Source organism: Salmo trutta, chromosome 15 (assembly GCF_901001165.1).
Source record: "Salmo trutta chromosome 15, fSalTru1.1, whole genome shotgun sequence".
Lineage (NCBI taxonomy): Eukaryota > Metazoa > Chordata > Actinopteri > Salmoniformes > Salmonidae > Salmo > Salmo trutta.
Window position 1 is genome coordinate 32927304 of NC_042971.1, and position 16845 is coordinate 32944148.

The 16845-nt window shown below is 41.4% G+C and overlaps 1 protein-coding gene across 1 annotated transcript in view; it reads left to right on the forward strand.

Annotated features, from left to right (window-relative positions):
* The first annotated feature begins 5579 nt into the window (after positions 1 to 5579).
* Positions 5580 to 16845, forward strand: part of LOC115148834 (polypeptide N-acetylgalactosaminyltransferase 10) — a 130710-nt gene continuing 119444 nt past the window's right edge. The window contains exon 1 of the mRNA XM_029691095.1: positions 5580 to 6062. Within this exon, the coding sequence (XP_029546955.1) occupies positions 5904 to 6062 (159 nt within the window). The 5' untranslated portion in view covers positions 5580 to 5903. The remainder of the gene's footprint in view (positions 6063 to 16845) is intronic.

Here is a 16845-nt window from a genome sequence, read left to right on the forward strand (position 1 = left end):
TCGTTTTTTATGTTACAAGCCTATAAACGTGGACATAGACTGCTGACACCCTGTGGAAGCCATAGGAATTGCATACAGGGAGCTAATCTTTAATATGACCTTTCTCTTGAACTTCTAAGAGGATGGTCTCTCAAAAAACTAAAATGTCCAGTTGTTTTTTCTTTGTATTTTCTCCTACCATATCTATTGTGTTATATTTTCCTACATTATTTAAACATTTCTTTAAACTTCAAAGTGTTGTCTTTCCAATGGTACCAATTATATGCATATCCTGGCTTCAGGGCCTGAGCTACAGCCAGTTTACTTTGGGCACGTCATTCAGACAGGACGTGGAGAAAAAAGGGGCCTAGCCCTAAGAAGTTTTTTAAAAAGTTAATTTGTGTATTTTCTTTCCTTCTTAATGTGTTTGAGCCAATGACTTGTGTTGTGACAAGGTAGGGGTGGTATACAGAAGATAGCCCTGTTTGGTAAAAGACCAAGTCCATATTATGGCAAGAACAGCTCAAATAAGCAAACAGAAATGACAGTCTAGCATTTTCTATAACTTTGAATGTTTCTTCAAGTGCAGTCACAAAAACCGTCAAGCGCGATGATGAAACTGGCTCTCATGAGGACCGCCACAGGAAAGGAGGATAAGGATAACTTCATTAAAGTTACCAGCCTCAGAAATTCCAGCCCAAATAAATGCTTCACAGAGTTCAAGTTACAGACACATCTCAACATCAACTGTTCAGAGGAGACTGCGTGAATCAGGCCTTCATGGTCGAATCACTGCAAAGAAACCACTTCTTAAGGACACCAATTAGAAGAAATGACTTGCTTGGGCCAAGAAACACGAGCAATGGGGGCTTTGATGGTGACACAGTCTGTGATTTATTTAGAATTCAAGGCACACTTAACCAGCATGGCTACCAGAGCATTCTGCAGCGATATGCCATCCCATCTGGTTTGCGCTTAGTGGGGCTATGATTTTTTTTTCAACAGGACAATGACCCAAAACACACCTCCAGGCTGTGTAAGGGCTTCTTTGACCAAGAAGGAGAGTGGTGGAGTGCTGCATCAGATGACCTGGCCTCCACAACCCAATTGAGATGGTTTGGAATGAGTTGGACCACAGAGTGAAGGAAAAGCAGCCAACAAGTGCTCAGATGATATAGGAAGTCCTTCAAGATGGTTGGAAAAGCATTCCTCCTGAAGCTGGTTGAGAGAATGCCAAGAGTGTGCAAAGCTATCCTCAAGGCAACTACATGGTTACTACGTGATTCTATATGTGTTATTTCATAGTTTTGATGTCTTCATATTATTCTACATTGTAGAAAATAGTAAAAATAAAGAAAAACCCCTGAATGAGTAGGTGTGTCCAAACTTTTAACTGGTACTGTACATCCATTGATTCTTGAAGAATATAATTAAAAATGCCTCATGAGCTTAGTTTAACTGTCACACTCCATGAGAACCTAAAATATAAGCTTGTTTTTCTCTAATGTTTGTAAAAAATTGTAAATGTAAACAAACCTGTATATCCTCATAGTATGGTTAAAACAATAATTTTGATATCATGGTTGGTCAGTCCTTGCATCCATAGCTCTGTCTATTAATCTGAGAGTGGTTACATTTCTCCAGGCCCATCCCTCAGCTCTTTACCAAAACAGAGGCTGGTGCGGCCGATTTGTTATTGTTTCATCTGTGGATTTTCCCTTTAAACAGCTGCATATTATCAAGATATCAAAGTATCACCAACAAAAAGGTAAACAATAGGCCTATAGAAAATGCAGCATATACATTAATTTTGCACATGTAAATAGCACTTTTCAGTAGTGCTCAAAGCATGCCATTCCATGAGCGCAGCATTTATTTTTCAAATCAATGAGCCTAATCAGTCCTCATGACTAATAAATTCTTAGTTTTGGGGTTATGCTCAGGTAACAACTTGGCTAATCTATACTTCCATATTTCCAAGTCCTATTCTTGAAGATCAAGGGGTTTAACATGTATTGGAATGACTGGAATTCTGATAAACTTTGTTTTTTAATGTAAATATATAATTTAGTTGTATTATTATACGTAGTAGAACGTAATGGGTTAGAAGAAGCCTACATAACCAACCCATAAAGTAAAATTTAACATCCATATATGGCCAGATATGTAAACTTTAACATTGATTTATCCTGCAATAGATGTTGTTCAATTGGTAATATACATGTTTGTCTTCCTCTAATGCCTCTTAAGGGGAAAGTCATCTAAAAGTAACGGAATGTAATCAGATTACGTTACTTAATTTGGGTAATCCAAAAGTTACTGATTACAATTTCGGACAGTTAACTAGTAACTGTAACGGATTACATTTATAAAGTAACCTACCAAACCTTGCCCATGTGTCCCAAACACAGAAAATAGAACACACACTGATGGCCTTTCTCCAATACCCATCTTCTGTTCCTTAGCCCAATTTACTTGTCTGGCTTTCTCTGGCCTCTTCATGCTCGCAAAACGTGGCTACTCTGTATCTTAGAGCAACGTCCGTCCTGCATCACCGATAGAATGAAAACAATGACTTGATCCGGAGAAAGCAAGCTGCTCTATCCGCACTGATTGGTAAAGTAATTTAATGTTGATTTCAGAGAAATTAACAATATAAACTGTTACTTTTTTGGGGTTCAAACTGGTTCAGAGTTTATTTTCCTGGTCGGAACAGTGGAACTGGAGAAAATAATTATGGTTCTGTTCAGAATGAAACGATTGGAAAATAACTTTGGTTCCGTCCCGATTCCTGTAGTCTATTCCTGTAGAATTCCAGTCTTTACGCTAATGCTAGTTAGCATTGATCTCGAAACTACCTCTAACTTCCTTCATACTGGACACAGATACATAAAAATGATTCCACAAGTTTATCTGACTCTGGGGAAGTAGACCAAGGGCTTCATTGCCAATATCCCTTTAACCTCTTATGGCTAGGGGGCAGTATTTTCACGGCTGGATAAAAACGTACCCGATTTAATCTGATTATTAGTCCTGCCCAGAAACTAGAATATGCATATAATTATTAGCTTTGGATAGAAAACACTCCAAAGTTTCTAAAACTGTTTGAATGGTGTCTGTGAGTATAACAGAACTCATTTGGCAGGCCAAAACGTGAGAAGATTCTGTACAGGAAGTACCCTGTCTGACCCTTTCTTCCCCTTCTTTATTATCTCTATCCATTACAAAGGATCTGTTACGTGACACTTCCTACGGCTCCAATGGGCTCTCAGAGCCCGGGAAAAACCTGAATGACGTAATTCAAAGCCCTGGCTGAAACACACGAGCGCTTTTGCTAAGTGGTCTATCAGAGGACAAAGGGCTTAGGCGTGGGCACTGGCAGCCCCCGCCTTTCTGTTTTTCCCTCTGTTTACAGACACGCAGATTCCCGGTCGGAATATTATCGCTTTTCTACGAGATAAATTGCATAAAAAATGATTTTAAACAGCGGTTGACATGCTTCGAAGTACGGTAATGGAATATTTAGAAATGGTTTGTCACGTTATGTGCCATGCGCACGACCGTGATTTACCATTCTGATAGTGTTTAGAACTCACGAACAAAACGTCGCTGATGGAACATAACGATGGATTATTTGGGACCAAACCTACATTTGTTATTGAAGTAGAAGTCCTGGGAGTGCATTCTGACGAAGAACAGGAAAGGTAAGACCATTTTTCTTATAGTAAATGTGATTTTGGTGAAGGCTAAACTTGCCGGGTGTCTAAATAGCTAGCCCGTGATGGCTGGGCTATCTACTCAGAATATTGCAAAATGTGCTTCAAAATGTGCTTCAAAAGCTATTTTAAAATCGGACATATCGAGTGCATAGAGGAGTTCTGTATCTATAATTCTTAAAATAATTGTTATGCTTTTTGTGAACGTTTATCGTGAGTAATTTAGTAAATTGTTATTAAATTCCCCGGAAGTTTGCGGGGGGTATGCTAGTTCTGAACGTCACATGCTAATGTAAAAAGCTGTTTTTTGATATAAATATGAACTTGATTGAACAGACATGCATGTATTGTATAACATAATGTCCTAGGTGTGTCATCTGATGAAGATCATCAAAGGTTAGTGCTGCATTTAGCTGTCTTCTGGGTTTTTGTGACATTATATGCTAGCTTGAAAAATGGGTGTCTGATTATTTCTGTCTGGGTACTCTGCTGACATAATCTAATGTTTTGCTTTCGCTGTAAAGCCTTTTTGAAATCGGACAGTGTGGTTAGATTAACGAGAGTCTTGTCTTTAAATAGCTGTAAAATAGTCATATGTTTGAAAAATTGAAGTTTTCGGATTTTAGAGGAATTTGTATTTCGCGCCACGCCCATCATTGGATATTGGAGCAGACGTTCCGCTAGCGGAACATCTAGATGTAAGAGGTTTTAAGGAACTTTGTGAAGACTTCCACTTTAATGTCATAAAGGAGCCAGGGTAACTGTCATTTTTATTTCTGCAGGTCTGTAGGTGATTTAATATAAACATTATGGTTTGATTGGAATTCAAATATTGATTATTGGGACTCCCTAAAAACACACCACTTTGATACAGGTTTGACCAGAAGTGACTTTTCCTAGCAGGTTAGGAGAGCATTTTCGCTAACCCTTTCCCTACTTACTAGCAGGGAGGAAGAGGCGAAGCAGAGGTTTTACTCAGCCGAAAAATGTCCCAAAAAATAAGCCCACAAAGTTAGGATTTTTTTTTTTTTTGATAATTAATAATATTAACTTCCGATAGCCACATTGCAACTGGCAGGGAGGAATCCGATTTCCATTTCAAGGCAATACATTTCTTGGCAATCGCTAGCAAAATTTCTGTTAGCTTTATAGCATGGCTTTACCTAAGATTGGTGTTAGTAAAGTTACCCAGTAGACAGACCTCCGGGTCTAAAGACAATGCAACCCCGTGAATTGAGGATATGGTATCGCATACCCCTGGCAGAAACCGTGTAGTTTTGAACACTGCCAAGTGGAATGGAGGAATGCTACTTCATCTGAGCCACATCTAAAACATAGGGAGGAGATATCAGGGTTGAACGTGTGCAGTCTAGATGGGGTGATATAGAGCTGATGAAAGTTAGGAATTTTTGTAGAGGTGTCAAATTTGGTCAACAAATTTAGTTACTTTGCTATGTGAGGCTTGATCAAACATATGTTTTGTCATGGTTAGGTTGTTACAAATGCACTGATATAAGTGGATGCATGTGGCATTTCGGCAACTTTATATTTGAGTTGTGCCTGTTGTCATAGAGATAGATAGAGGACTCATCATGGATATAACTTGTTTTAGCATGGACGTTGCCATTGTATAGTAGTCAAATGGGTGGGGATTCCTATGAGTTGGGAGCAATCAGCCAATGAAGAACGCTCATGCAATCAAACAGACTATAGTAGCACGGAGTCCTCTATATCTATCTCTATTGTATGTTGTTATAATGCGTATCTACCCTCTCATTGGCTAGAATGGTCCCACCTGATCTCGCCCTGCCTTCCATATTTGTATTTCCATTGTTAGAGCGGTCACTTGACTATCTTGTCAATATAATATACCATCTTTGTTACTAGTCGCCAACGTTCCGGAGCATGTCTTTAACTTCATTATCGGAACCTGCTACGAAAAAGTAACTTCCACTCGTTGCTGTATTGAAGTGGTGTGTTTTTAGGGAATCTCATAATTTTTCACTACAAAGAAGAATGCAAAAGTCTCCTTCCGTTTTGTGATCCCGCAACCAGGATATTGATTAACTCCCCCTAGCGGAAGTGCCTGCAGCTCAATAAGCTACATCGTTCGTTTGATCAGAGTGAATTTGCGAAAGTTGTTTCCACCGGGAAGGAGCTGCCTGGGAATACACTGTCGACAGCTTTTCTCGCATTTCTTCTGGAGAAATGAGGCGGAAAGAAAAACGTCTACTGCAGTTCGCAGGGTTGCTTATAGCGGCTCTTCTTTTCCTGCCGAACGTTGGTCTGTGGTCATTGTATCGAGACCGAGTCTTTGAGAACTCGCCAGAAATTGTGGAGGGACCGGGTGGCATCCTTCAAATACAGGTAAGGTTGTCTAGTACACGGTTTGGCTGGCTCGCGCTGCAAGTGAAAACACTTCTTGACTTGGTGTCACTGACTGTCTGATCACGTTGGAAATGGACGTAGCTAGTTAGCTGCACGCATGTAAAATATCTGCAATTGTGCGACAACATTAACTGTCTAACGTTAGTTAGCTTGTTGAACATGTTGACAATGTGAGGCTTTTTGGCAGCAGGTTCTTAAATGGTCAATTGGCTAGCAAGTTTCTACATGACTTATTCATGTGTTCTTGCTACGTGTGGCACTGCTTGTCACCTCCTTTTCAATGACATTAGCTAGTTTGCTAGCTAACTAGTTACGCTACTTTACCAATACATCTCTTCTTTAGGAAAAGGGCCAAGTTGTCGCCAAAGTCGAGCGTTTCAGAAGAATGTGGGAGGATAGTGCCAGGTAGCTACGCTGGTGGATGGTGAAAAGGCCACGTAGCAGTCAGGAAATAGCTGTGTTACAAGTTACAAAGCCTAACGTTCGTTATACGAAAGGAAGTTGTGATGTGCAGCAGACAGTTGTTGTGCACATTGGTTGTTGAGACCCAGCACAAAGATGCTGTTTTGAAAGAATGTTTCTGTGTGGTTCTGTAAGCTATTTTTACTCGTATTCTACTAGCTGCACAAATGATGTCACGTTCATATGGTAATGAGGAAACCTTCAAAATAAAAGCCCACACTTCATTGTGGATTAGTCATTCAAAAGATGATGATTAATTTTAATCAATGGGCACTTATAGTGCCCTCAAGAAAAGGCAATAAGTAACCCAAATCTAACTTGCTGTAGCTCAGGACCTGAAGCAAGGATATGCATATTATTGATACCATTTCAAAGGAAACACTTTGAAGTTTGTGGAAATGGGAAATGTAATGTAGGAGAACCGGTCCAGTAGAGGTTAAAGTTGGATAGGAAATAGTAGGGTCTCTACTGGCCCAGCATGTACTTTCAAGGAGCTTACCATTACTCCTTAATAAGGTCAATTGTGATACACAACCATAAAGCCCTTTACTTTCATATCACATCAAAATAATTTCATAACTGAAAAATCTACACTGTTTTAATCAGCTTTATTACAGTTGCTGCCGACAGTATTTTTCAGTGACACAATCTGGTGGCCTTCTTCCTTTACACACTAGTGTTTGGAGCATACTAGATAGCTAGTTAGCACAGGCGGTCCCTCTGTTTAACGTAAACACTCGCTGTAACATGGAGGAATGTCCGTGTGGGAACACTAACACTATAAACTTTTGGTTTTAGAAAATTATTTCTTGCCGATATGAAAGATAAGGTCCTTATGCTTCCAAAACTGTACAGCAAGCGATGGGTGCTAATGTTCAGACTGAGATTTGTGACTCTTAACAAAACACACCCGTACAGAAGAAGCCTTTGTCCAATGACTCTTATGTGTAATATAATGGACCTGAGAATCATGATCAAGGACTAGGTCTCTACTAACCAAATTTGTTCTCCACCCCTTCGATAGCCCCCAATGCAAAACACAAATATACTGTACATGGAATATAACTTTTCTACCTGTTTCCGCTACAGTGGGGTGTAAAATACTCAGTAGAGTTTCTGCTAACCAAATATGTATAGTTTTGGAGGGAGACAGTCTTATAGACAAGCATTTAGTCCTGTATGTTATATTCATTCCAAAACAACAAATTAATATACTGTTGTGTTTAACATGTTTTTTGGGGGGTGTGGCTTACCCTGTTTGCTTCCAGTGTGAAATAAAATTTAACTCCATACTAGATTTCATATACTCTTGTTTTGCCTTATTGGAGGTGCCAAATGTGATTTGTTTCAGGAAACTGTCGCAGGTCACTACTTGTTTAGCTAGATAGTTACATGTCTAAACAAAAGACTCCACTATGCAAGTAACCATTTCAATAGAATGTTCATGATGTCACTGCAACAACTGTCGTTAGCCAGAGCGAATTTACCAGCTATGTCAATCTATTCCTCTTTCAGAGCACTCTCGTCTGAGTGTGCCAGAGCGCAGAATAACTGACAAATTTATGAATGCTCAACACCTGTTGAATATGGCTGGTGTCAGAAATACATTGCTAAAAAATCTCAATTAAATTGTTACCAGCAGCACAGTTAGTCACCAAAGTTCTGGATAACATAAAAACAGCCTTACCAGCTCTGCTCGGGCGAGTAAAATGGTCAGTGAGCTGTTCTTATTTGTGTCTGGAAGTAGCTAGCAAGCTAATCACCAGCAGTCTATATTAAACCTGTTGCCCAGCACAATAGACCAATTAAAGTTTTGCAGACTATTGAGTAATTTGAAAAGCATGTTTTATTAAAATTGTATTTCTTTAAGTATAGCCTAAGCAATAGCGTTCAACATATCAGTATTTGTTTAAACTTTCAAAAGAAATGCTGGTATAAATAATACAATATCCCAAATAAAATAAAATACATCAAGTAATTTCCGCCCCCCCCCCCCAAAAAAAATAAAACAATTCAAAGGTGGTTGCAATGCTGTGAAAAAACAGTTGCACTGCATATATTCCCAAAGTTTAGCATGTCTTTGCAGGGGGACTCTTATTTTGAGTGAAACAATATCAGTGATCGTGCTGCAAGAATAATATCCTGCTGCTTGGTGAACGGTAATGTTTTTCTTGCCCTGTTGCAGGGTTATTTGGGTTTTTGTGTGAAACAGCTGACATTATAGCCAGCAGCATACCACCCTGCATCCAACTGCTGGCTTGCTTCTGATGCTAAGCAGGGTTGGTCCTGGTCAGTCCCTGGATGGGGGACCAGATGCTGCTGGAAGTGGTATTGGAGGGCCAGTAGGAGGCACTCTTTCCTCTGGTCTAAAAAATATCCCAATGCCCCAGGGCAGTGATTGGGGACACTGCCCTGTGTAGGGTGCCGTCTTTCGGATGGGACGTTAAACGGGTGTCCTGACTCTCTGAGGTCATTAAAGATCCCATTGCACTTATCGTAAGAGTAGGGGTGTTAACCCCGGTGTCCTGGCTAAATTCCCAATCTGGCACTCATACCATCACGGCTGTCTAATCATCCCCAGCTTACAATTGGCTCATTCATCCCCCTCCTCTCCCCTGAAACTATTCCCCAGGTCGTTGCTGTAAATGAGAATGTGTTCTCAGTCAACTTACCTGGTAAAATAACGGTAAAATAAAAAAAAAAATAAATAAAATAAAAATAAATTATTCATGCAATTCTACATGTAAAATCAGTGCACAGTCGTTTCGCAAATTACTTTCAGATGTGCTAAAGACTCTCTGCCAGCAAACGCTAGTGGTGTGCCTGAGCCTTTAAATTTGTCCAGGAGGTTACTCAGCCACCAGGCCCTGTCTTGTTTCTGTGTCTATTAGAGCTCAATAGGAGCTAACACGGCCCATGGAGAGCATCACAAGACCGGCACCAAAGTGATACCTATCTGAGGGTACAGTATATTGTTTGAGAGCCAGTTAGTGCAGAAATTCTGGTACCCGGGCAATAGGCCGTACGTCTGCTCTGCTGTACTTCAGATTCTGTGGTTGTAAATCACGCCTGCCTCACAATGAAAGTGATGCAAATCAGAACTTTTTGTGACCCCCTTCCTCTCATGTGTTAGGTTTAGTAAAGTGAGTCTAGTTGAGCTGGAGGCCTTTTCTCTTTGTCCTGATGTGCCATTTTATTACATTAAGGTTGAGTAAGAGTTTAGCCTCTTGTTCAATGAAATATTCTCCATTTGACTCTCCTGAAATGTGAGTGAGAGGGAAAAAGTTTTATGCTATTATTTCAAGGCTCCAGTAACCTTGGTTTACATAATTATTTATTTCAGCTTTTATTTCTTTCATCACATTCCCAGTGGATCAGAAGTTTACATACTCAATTAGTATTTGGTAGCATTGCCTTTAAATTGTTTAACTTGGGTCAAACCTTTCGGGTAGCCTTCCACAAGTTCCCACAATAACTTCCTCCTGACAGAGCTGGTGTAACTGAGTCAGGTTTGTAGGCCTCCTTACTTGCACATGCTTTTTCAGTTCTGCCCTCAAATGTTCTATGGGATTAAGGTCAGGGCTTTGTGATGGCCACTCCAATACCTTGACTTTGTTGTCCTTAAGCCATTTTGCCACGTGTGTCTGTCTGTCTCATCAAAAATGTTTGGGGTGGGATGGCTCTGACAGTGAGCAGACGGTGTGTCACCAGTTGAGCTATAAAATAACAGCGTGAACAGATTTTCTCCCTGGGAGAATCTCAATTGCATACTCCTTTTGTCCTCGCCTCCTTCTCAAAACCCAGGGGGTTAGAGGGGAGGGACCTCTGGCTTTCTCATCCAATGAGTTTTGAGTAGAGGATGCGAGGAGTACGCAATTGAGATTCACCCACTGTGTGCTCACTAACGTTACCTTTTCTGGCTGCTGTGTCATCACGCTGTCAGCGCAACAGACTGACTGGAAAATTTGGAATTTAACTCGAGATAACCAACCTGTTTGAAATAATGCTGTGGTTATAGTTGACAAGAAGCAAATAATAGTAGCATGTATGTTTCGTAGCACAAATTATTATTACACACAAAGTAATTAACGTTAGCTAGCTACGTTAGCATCATATTGAAATTAATCACTGAACACAGAATGCATCCTGCAAATAGAATATCAGAGTTCAGAGCATGATTTCAGATATGTCATATCAGAATGAGTGCTTCATCCAATACCATGTGTGACAGCTGTGAGCAGCCAACCACATCCCCTAACCAGCCATTAATCTACTGGTCTGCTTCTCTCCATCCCAGCGCTAGGATAAAGTGACTAAGGGGGCAGTTGAAATTGGTGTGGTGGCACATTTGTTGGGGGTTCTTGCATTGGAATTATATTGAATTTGGCTTATATCACGCTATACCAAAAACATAAAGTAGAATGCTGAGACTCAGACCATTGAGTGCTTTTGAAGTTACTAAAGCAAGGCTGTTTTGGTAATGAATATAGGCTACAAGATTGATAGGGTAATTCGCCTATTACAGCTGCCTTACCAAGATAATGCAAACTAAATGCTGAAAGTAGTAGCCTAGTTATTCATGCATGCCACAAAAATACAGAATAGCAGTTTGGCTTAGAATACCGATACTTCTGCGAATTCAAACAAATGAATGCAAACAGAACAAAACAGCGGCACCAAGTAGGCCTAGTAAACAATATATCAGCTCGATAAAGGCGTGACACAATCTATATTTAGGCTAGTTACATTAACAGGAAGCAAACACCGTAAACAAAAGGCGAACGGAGATCCAAAAGACAGTCTAAAGTGAGATGCAGACATGCATGGCTGTCTTGCCAAACAAATAGACCTATAGGCCTGCTTCGGACAAGGAAAATCGTGCCGTATCCCAACGTGTCGCTGTACTCATGAGCGGCATAATACACTTCTGGATTAAATTCGACCCACTCAATGAATTAAGCAATGCCAGCCTACAATAAACATTGTTCAAATATGTATTATGTACTTGTTATTCTCTGAAAATATGAAAAGTATATGTACATTTCAACACCTTTTTGGACCATCACCAGTTTGCATCCCTGTTGAATAGAGCAGTGCTTCTTCTGAGAGAATGCAACTTTGAACCAGGGAGATGATAAACTAGCCTATATGAATGGTGTGGAAAATAGACAGTTTAAACTGTTATGATTCATTATCCTATGCACAGACACTGTCTCAGTAAGGACGAACCCCCCCCCCCCCTGCAATCTTTAGAAGTTGATGTCAGCCGAGGTAAAATGTTAACACAGCAACCTCAGGCAGTACATTAAGAGAACCTGAAATGTTATTTTGTTTTGAATGTGTTAAGACCTTGGAAGATTAGAAGATTGGAGGGAACAAGTTGGATGCAGAGTCACTCGTTAAAGGCTCATACATTCCACATTATGGCGGGGAGGAAAACACCTTTTGGAGTAAAGGCAGAGATGTTTGTTCACTTTGTTGTAAAGCGTTTCCTCCCGTCATTTCCCAGACAAGGCGAGCGTTGACCGCTGCTGGCGGAGGCTGTGCGCCTGCTGCTGCCTACTCTGTATGCCTCGGCGAGCTCCTCAGCCCTGCTAAGAACAAGGGGCCAAATGAGAGGCAGGTGCAGGAAATGTGCAGCCATGGGTTATGATGACGAAAAATGTTGACTCCGTCAACTTGCCTGGTAAAATAATGAAATGAAGGCAGTGAATGTTGTGGTGGTGTTTTTGTATTATTGTAGAGCTGCTTTTTATGCAGTGTCTGGTGTTGCGCTTTCACATTTGTCTCCTACACTGCATATACTGCATGTGTTGTCAGACAAGGAATCACCAGCATCCCTAGTCATCTTGATGTGTATCTGAAAGGATGCACTAAGGGAATTTCTCAGCTGATAAAATATATTTTCTCAACCATTTGATATCAGTGATGTTTGGTTCTTGTTGAAGTTGGCCTACTCTGATTCACTCTTCAGCAGTGAAACCTGAGTTTTGAGCTGGCACAATTACCGTATAATCGTGTAACTGACGGGTATGGATGAAGACCGTCATTAAAATAACTGTCTTAACTGTAAAAAAAAAAATATATGTATTTTTGTTGTGTGGAACAAACAGCTGACTGAAGACTGGACGGCTGGGCATTCCTGTGGTTGAGTCCATTTCTGAGGTAACATGGACTCTTAACGTGATGACACTTGCTCCTTGCTGAAACAACCAAGGTGTTGTAGCAAAGTCTTTGGTTGCCTAGGCAATGCCCCCCTCCCTGCTCCAGCAGCACACATAGAAATAGAATGAATAAAATGGACTTGGAATCTCTAACCCTGGTAGGCTCACAATGGCTGCCTGGGATTGTCAGTGTTTCCCTATTAATTTAGCGGTGGCCCACTGCTGCTCAATAGTTGCAACCACTGCAAAGATGATTTTAAATAAATATATAAATAAATATATATATATATATATATATATATATATATGATTCTTGTAATGAGTTGAATCAACAAATCACAGCACATCTTCAGGTGGGCCTTCGCGCGTCTGCAAACAAAGGACAGGAGGGGTGCTCATGTTCAGTAGCCTAATTTTCTCTCTTGTTGGTCGTACAAGATCAAATGGATGTATGTGTGGTCTCTGTTAAATAACCTGTAGAAAAAGGCTATATGGGCTGAGAAGCACAGCACAGTTGTCTTTAACTTCCAAAATATTATAGGCAATAGTTTACTCTGACATTGACTGGAAATAAGTATTGTTAACATATGTATTTTACTCTGCTTGCAAATTGCCTTGCACCTAAAAGTTATGCAAAATTTAGCTTAAGTCAAGTAAGTGTCCACTCTCCTATATTTCGCCCCAACTGTGCTCTTTTAAACTACGTCTACCCTATTGGTTGATGTAGCCCAATAATACCGATAGCCTAAAAAGAAACGTCCTCTCACTGTCAACTGCGTTTATTTTCAGCAAACTTAACATGTGTAAATATTTGTATGAACATAACAAGATTCAACAACTCAGACATAAACTGAAGAAGTTCCACAGACATGTGACTATCAGAAATGGAATAATGTGTCCCTGAACAAAGGGGGGGGGGGGGGGGAAACAAAAGTAACAGTCAGTATCTGGTGTGGCCACCAGCTGCATTAAGTACTGCAGTGCATCTTCTCATGGACTGTGCCAGATTTGCCAGTTCTTGATGTGAGATGTTACCCCACTCTTCCACCAAGGCACCTGCAAGTTCCCGGACATTTCTGGGGAGAATGGACCTAGCCCTCACCCTCTGATCCAACAGGTCCCAAGCGTGCTCAATGAGATTGAGATCTGGGCTCTTCGCTGGCCATGGCAGAACTCTGACATTCCTGTCTTGTAGGAAATCACGCACAGAACGAGCAGTATGGCCGGTGGCGTTGTCATGTCAGAATGAGCCTGCAGGAAGGGTACCACATGAGTGAGGAGGATGTCTTCCCTGTAACGCACAGCGTTGAGATTGCCTGCAATGACAACAAGCCCAGGTGTGATGTTCGGATGTACCGATCCTGTGTTACACGTGGTCTGCCACTGCGAGGACGATCAGCAGTCTGTCCTGTCTCTCTGTACCTCTGTCTTAGGCGTCTCACAGTACGGACATTGCAATTTATCACTCTGGCCACATCTGCAGTCCTCATGCCTCCTTGCAGCATGCCTAAGGCACATTCACACAGATGAGCAGGGACCCTGGGCATCTTTCTTTTGGTATTTTTCAGAGTCAGTAGAAAGGCCTCTTTAGTATCCTACATTTTTCATAACTGTGCCAATCTTGGTGTTCTCTGGCAAATGCCAAACGTCCTGCACGGTGTTGGGCTGTAAGCACAACCCCCACCTGTGGACGTCGGGCCCTCATATCACCCTCATTGAGTCTGTTTCTGACCGTTTGAGCAGACACATGCACATTTGTGGCCTGCTGGAGGTCATTTTGCAGGGCTCTGGCAGTGCTTCTCCTGCTCCTCCTTGCACAAAGGCGGAGGTAGCGGTCCTGCTGCTGGGTTGTTGCCCTCCTACGGCCTCCTCCACGTCTCCTGATGTACTGGCCTGTCTCCTGGTAGCGCCTCCATGCTCTGGACACTACGCTGACAGACACAGCAAACCTTCTTGCCACAGCTCGCATTGATGTGCCATCCTGGATGAGCTGCACTACCTGAGCCACTTGTGTGGGTTGTAGACTCCGTCTCATGCTACCACTAGAGTGAAAGCACCGCCAGCATTCAAAAGTGACCAAAACATCAGCCAGGAAGCATAGGAACTGAGAAGTGGTCTGTGGTCCCCACCTGCAGAACCACTCCTTTATTGGGGGTGTCTTGCTAATTGCCTATAATTTCCACCTGTTGTCTATTCCATTTGCACAACAGCATGTGAAATTTATTGTCAATCAGTGTTGCTTCCTAAGTGGACAGTTTGATTTCACAGAAGTGTGATTGACTTGGAGTTACATTGTGTTGTTTAAGTGTTCCCTTTATTTTTTTTGAGCAGTATGTATGTGTGTGTGTGTATTAAATAAAGAAAGAAAGAAAGAAAGCCAGGCACATTTAACAGTTAGGCTATTGATTTATAGACCTAATTAAGTTGGTTTCTTCACTTTTCTTAGACAATTAAGGCAAGGGCTGTATTCTCTTAACTCCGCAGCTGCCTCCGCCGCATTGTTCTCAACACAAATATGCTGTTTAACTTTGCTATTATGCACATAGCAACATGGTCTAGGAAAAGGTGCCAATTCAACAGCGCACTGATATTTCAGAACCACTGACAGCGATCACTGACCAACATGGGAGAAAGCGCATTTGTTATAAAATAATAACTTTTTTTTTTATTGGTCTTATATAACCATACAATTTCAGTAGCACGTCTTAAACTGATGGACTGTGCCGCCTCCACAATCGATCAGTCCACTCAGACTGGCGCGAATCAGAATGGTGTTTTATACACCATGATTTATTTTAGCTAGTTTTCGACTTATGCTGTTGGTCGACCAAGATTTCTTATCGACTGAACAATCGACCAGTTGACTAAATGGGGTCAGCCCCAATTTTCTGTGAAGTAAAACAAAGTTGCACGTTGCTGGTTTCTCTATTGAAGCAAAAAAAAGACATTCAATATCAAACGCGACCCATCCATACACAGCTGGACTCACCAGCTCCCGCTTTCACCCGTTGTGCTATTTACAAACAAACACGTGACTGGCTCAACTGTTCTGTGGAACTGTATGCGTCATAATGTGAAGGCTGAAAGAAGAATGTGCTTTATCTCCTAATGCATTGCACAAGTGGACTGCAAGTATTTATTTAAAAAGTAGCTACAAGTATAACATTTTTTGGGAAAAACTTCAAAGAAATAGTTTTGACGGTATTGAAAAACCATCCCGTGGCTATTTCAAAATACCCCAGTATACGGTATACCAGCCAAGCCTACACACTCAATTTTCACTCCCGCAGCTTTGGGGCAGAAGTGCACATGGAGTTCCGAGGGGAAGGGAGTGATTTGGGATTCACCCTTAGACTTTTCTCAAATACTTCTAAATCATAGAGGCAAATGTCTTCTTCTAGCACTTCAGAGGAAGAATTTAAGAGGCAGTCCTATTCTTAAAGCACTTTCACAGACACTGAACCAGCAGTTCAGAACAGCTGTTTGAAGATTGAGATGCTGTCTTTGTCAGAATTGCTGCATTTCTTGCTCCATTAGACCACGGCTTCTCTGCAAACTACCGGCGGGCGGCAAAGCTGTGTTTTTGATTTCTTATTTCACACATTTCTGTTTTTCCGATTTATATTTCAGTCACTGGAGGCCAAGTTTTTTTTTTAAATCTGCTAAATCATTTAACTTTTGGCCTTTTTATTACCATGAAGGCACAGCGAGGAGAGGATGTCGCTGGTAGTCTCTCTCTGTCGCTGGTAGTCTCTCTCTCTCTCTCTGTCGCTGGTAGTCTCTCTCTCTCTCTGTCGCTGGTAGTCTCTCTCTCTCTCTGTCGCTGGTAGTCTCTCTCTCTCTCTGTCGCTGGTAGTCTCTCTCTCTCTCGTCGCTGGTAGTCTCTCTCTCTCTCTGTCGCTGGTAGTCTCTCTCTCTCTCTCTCTCTCTGTCGCTGGTAGTCTCTCTCTCTCTCTCTCTGTCGCTGGTAGTCTCTCTCTCTCTCTCTGTCGCTGGTAGTCTCTCTCTCTCTCTCTCTCTCTCTCTGTCGCTGGTAGTCTCTCTCTCTCTCTCTGTCGCTGGTAGTCTCTCTCTCTGTCGCTGGTAGTCTCTCTCTCTCTCTCTCTCTGTCTCTGGTAGTCTCTCTCTCTCTGTCG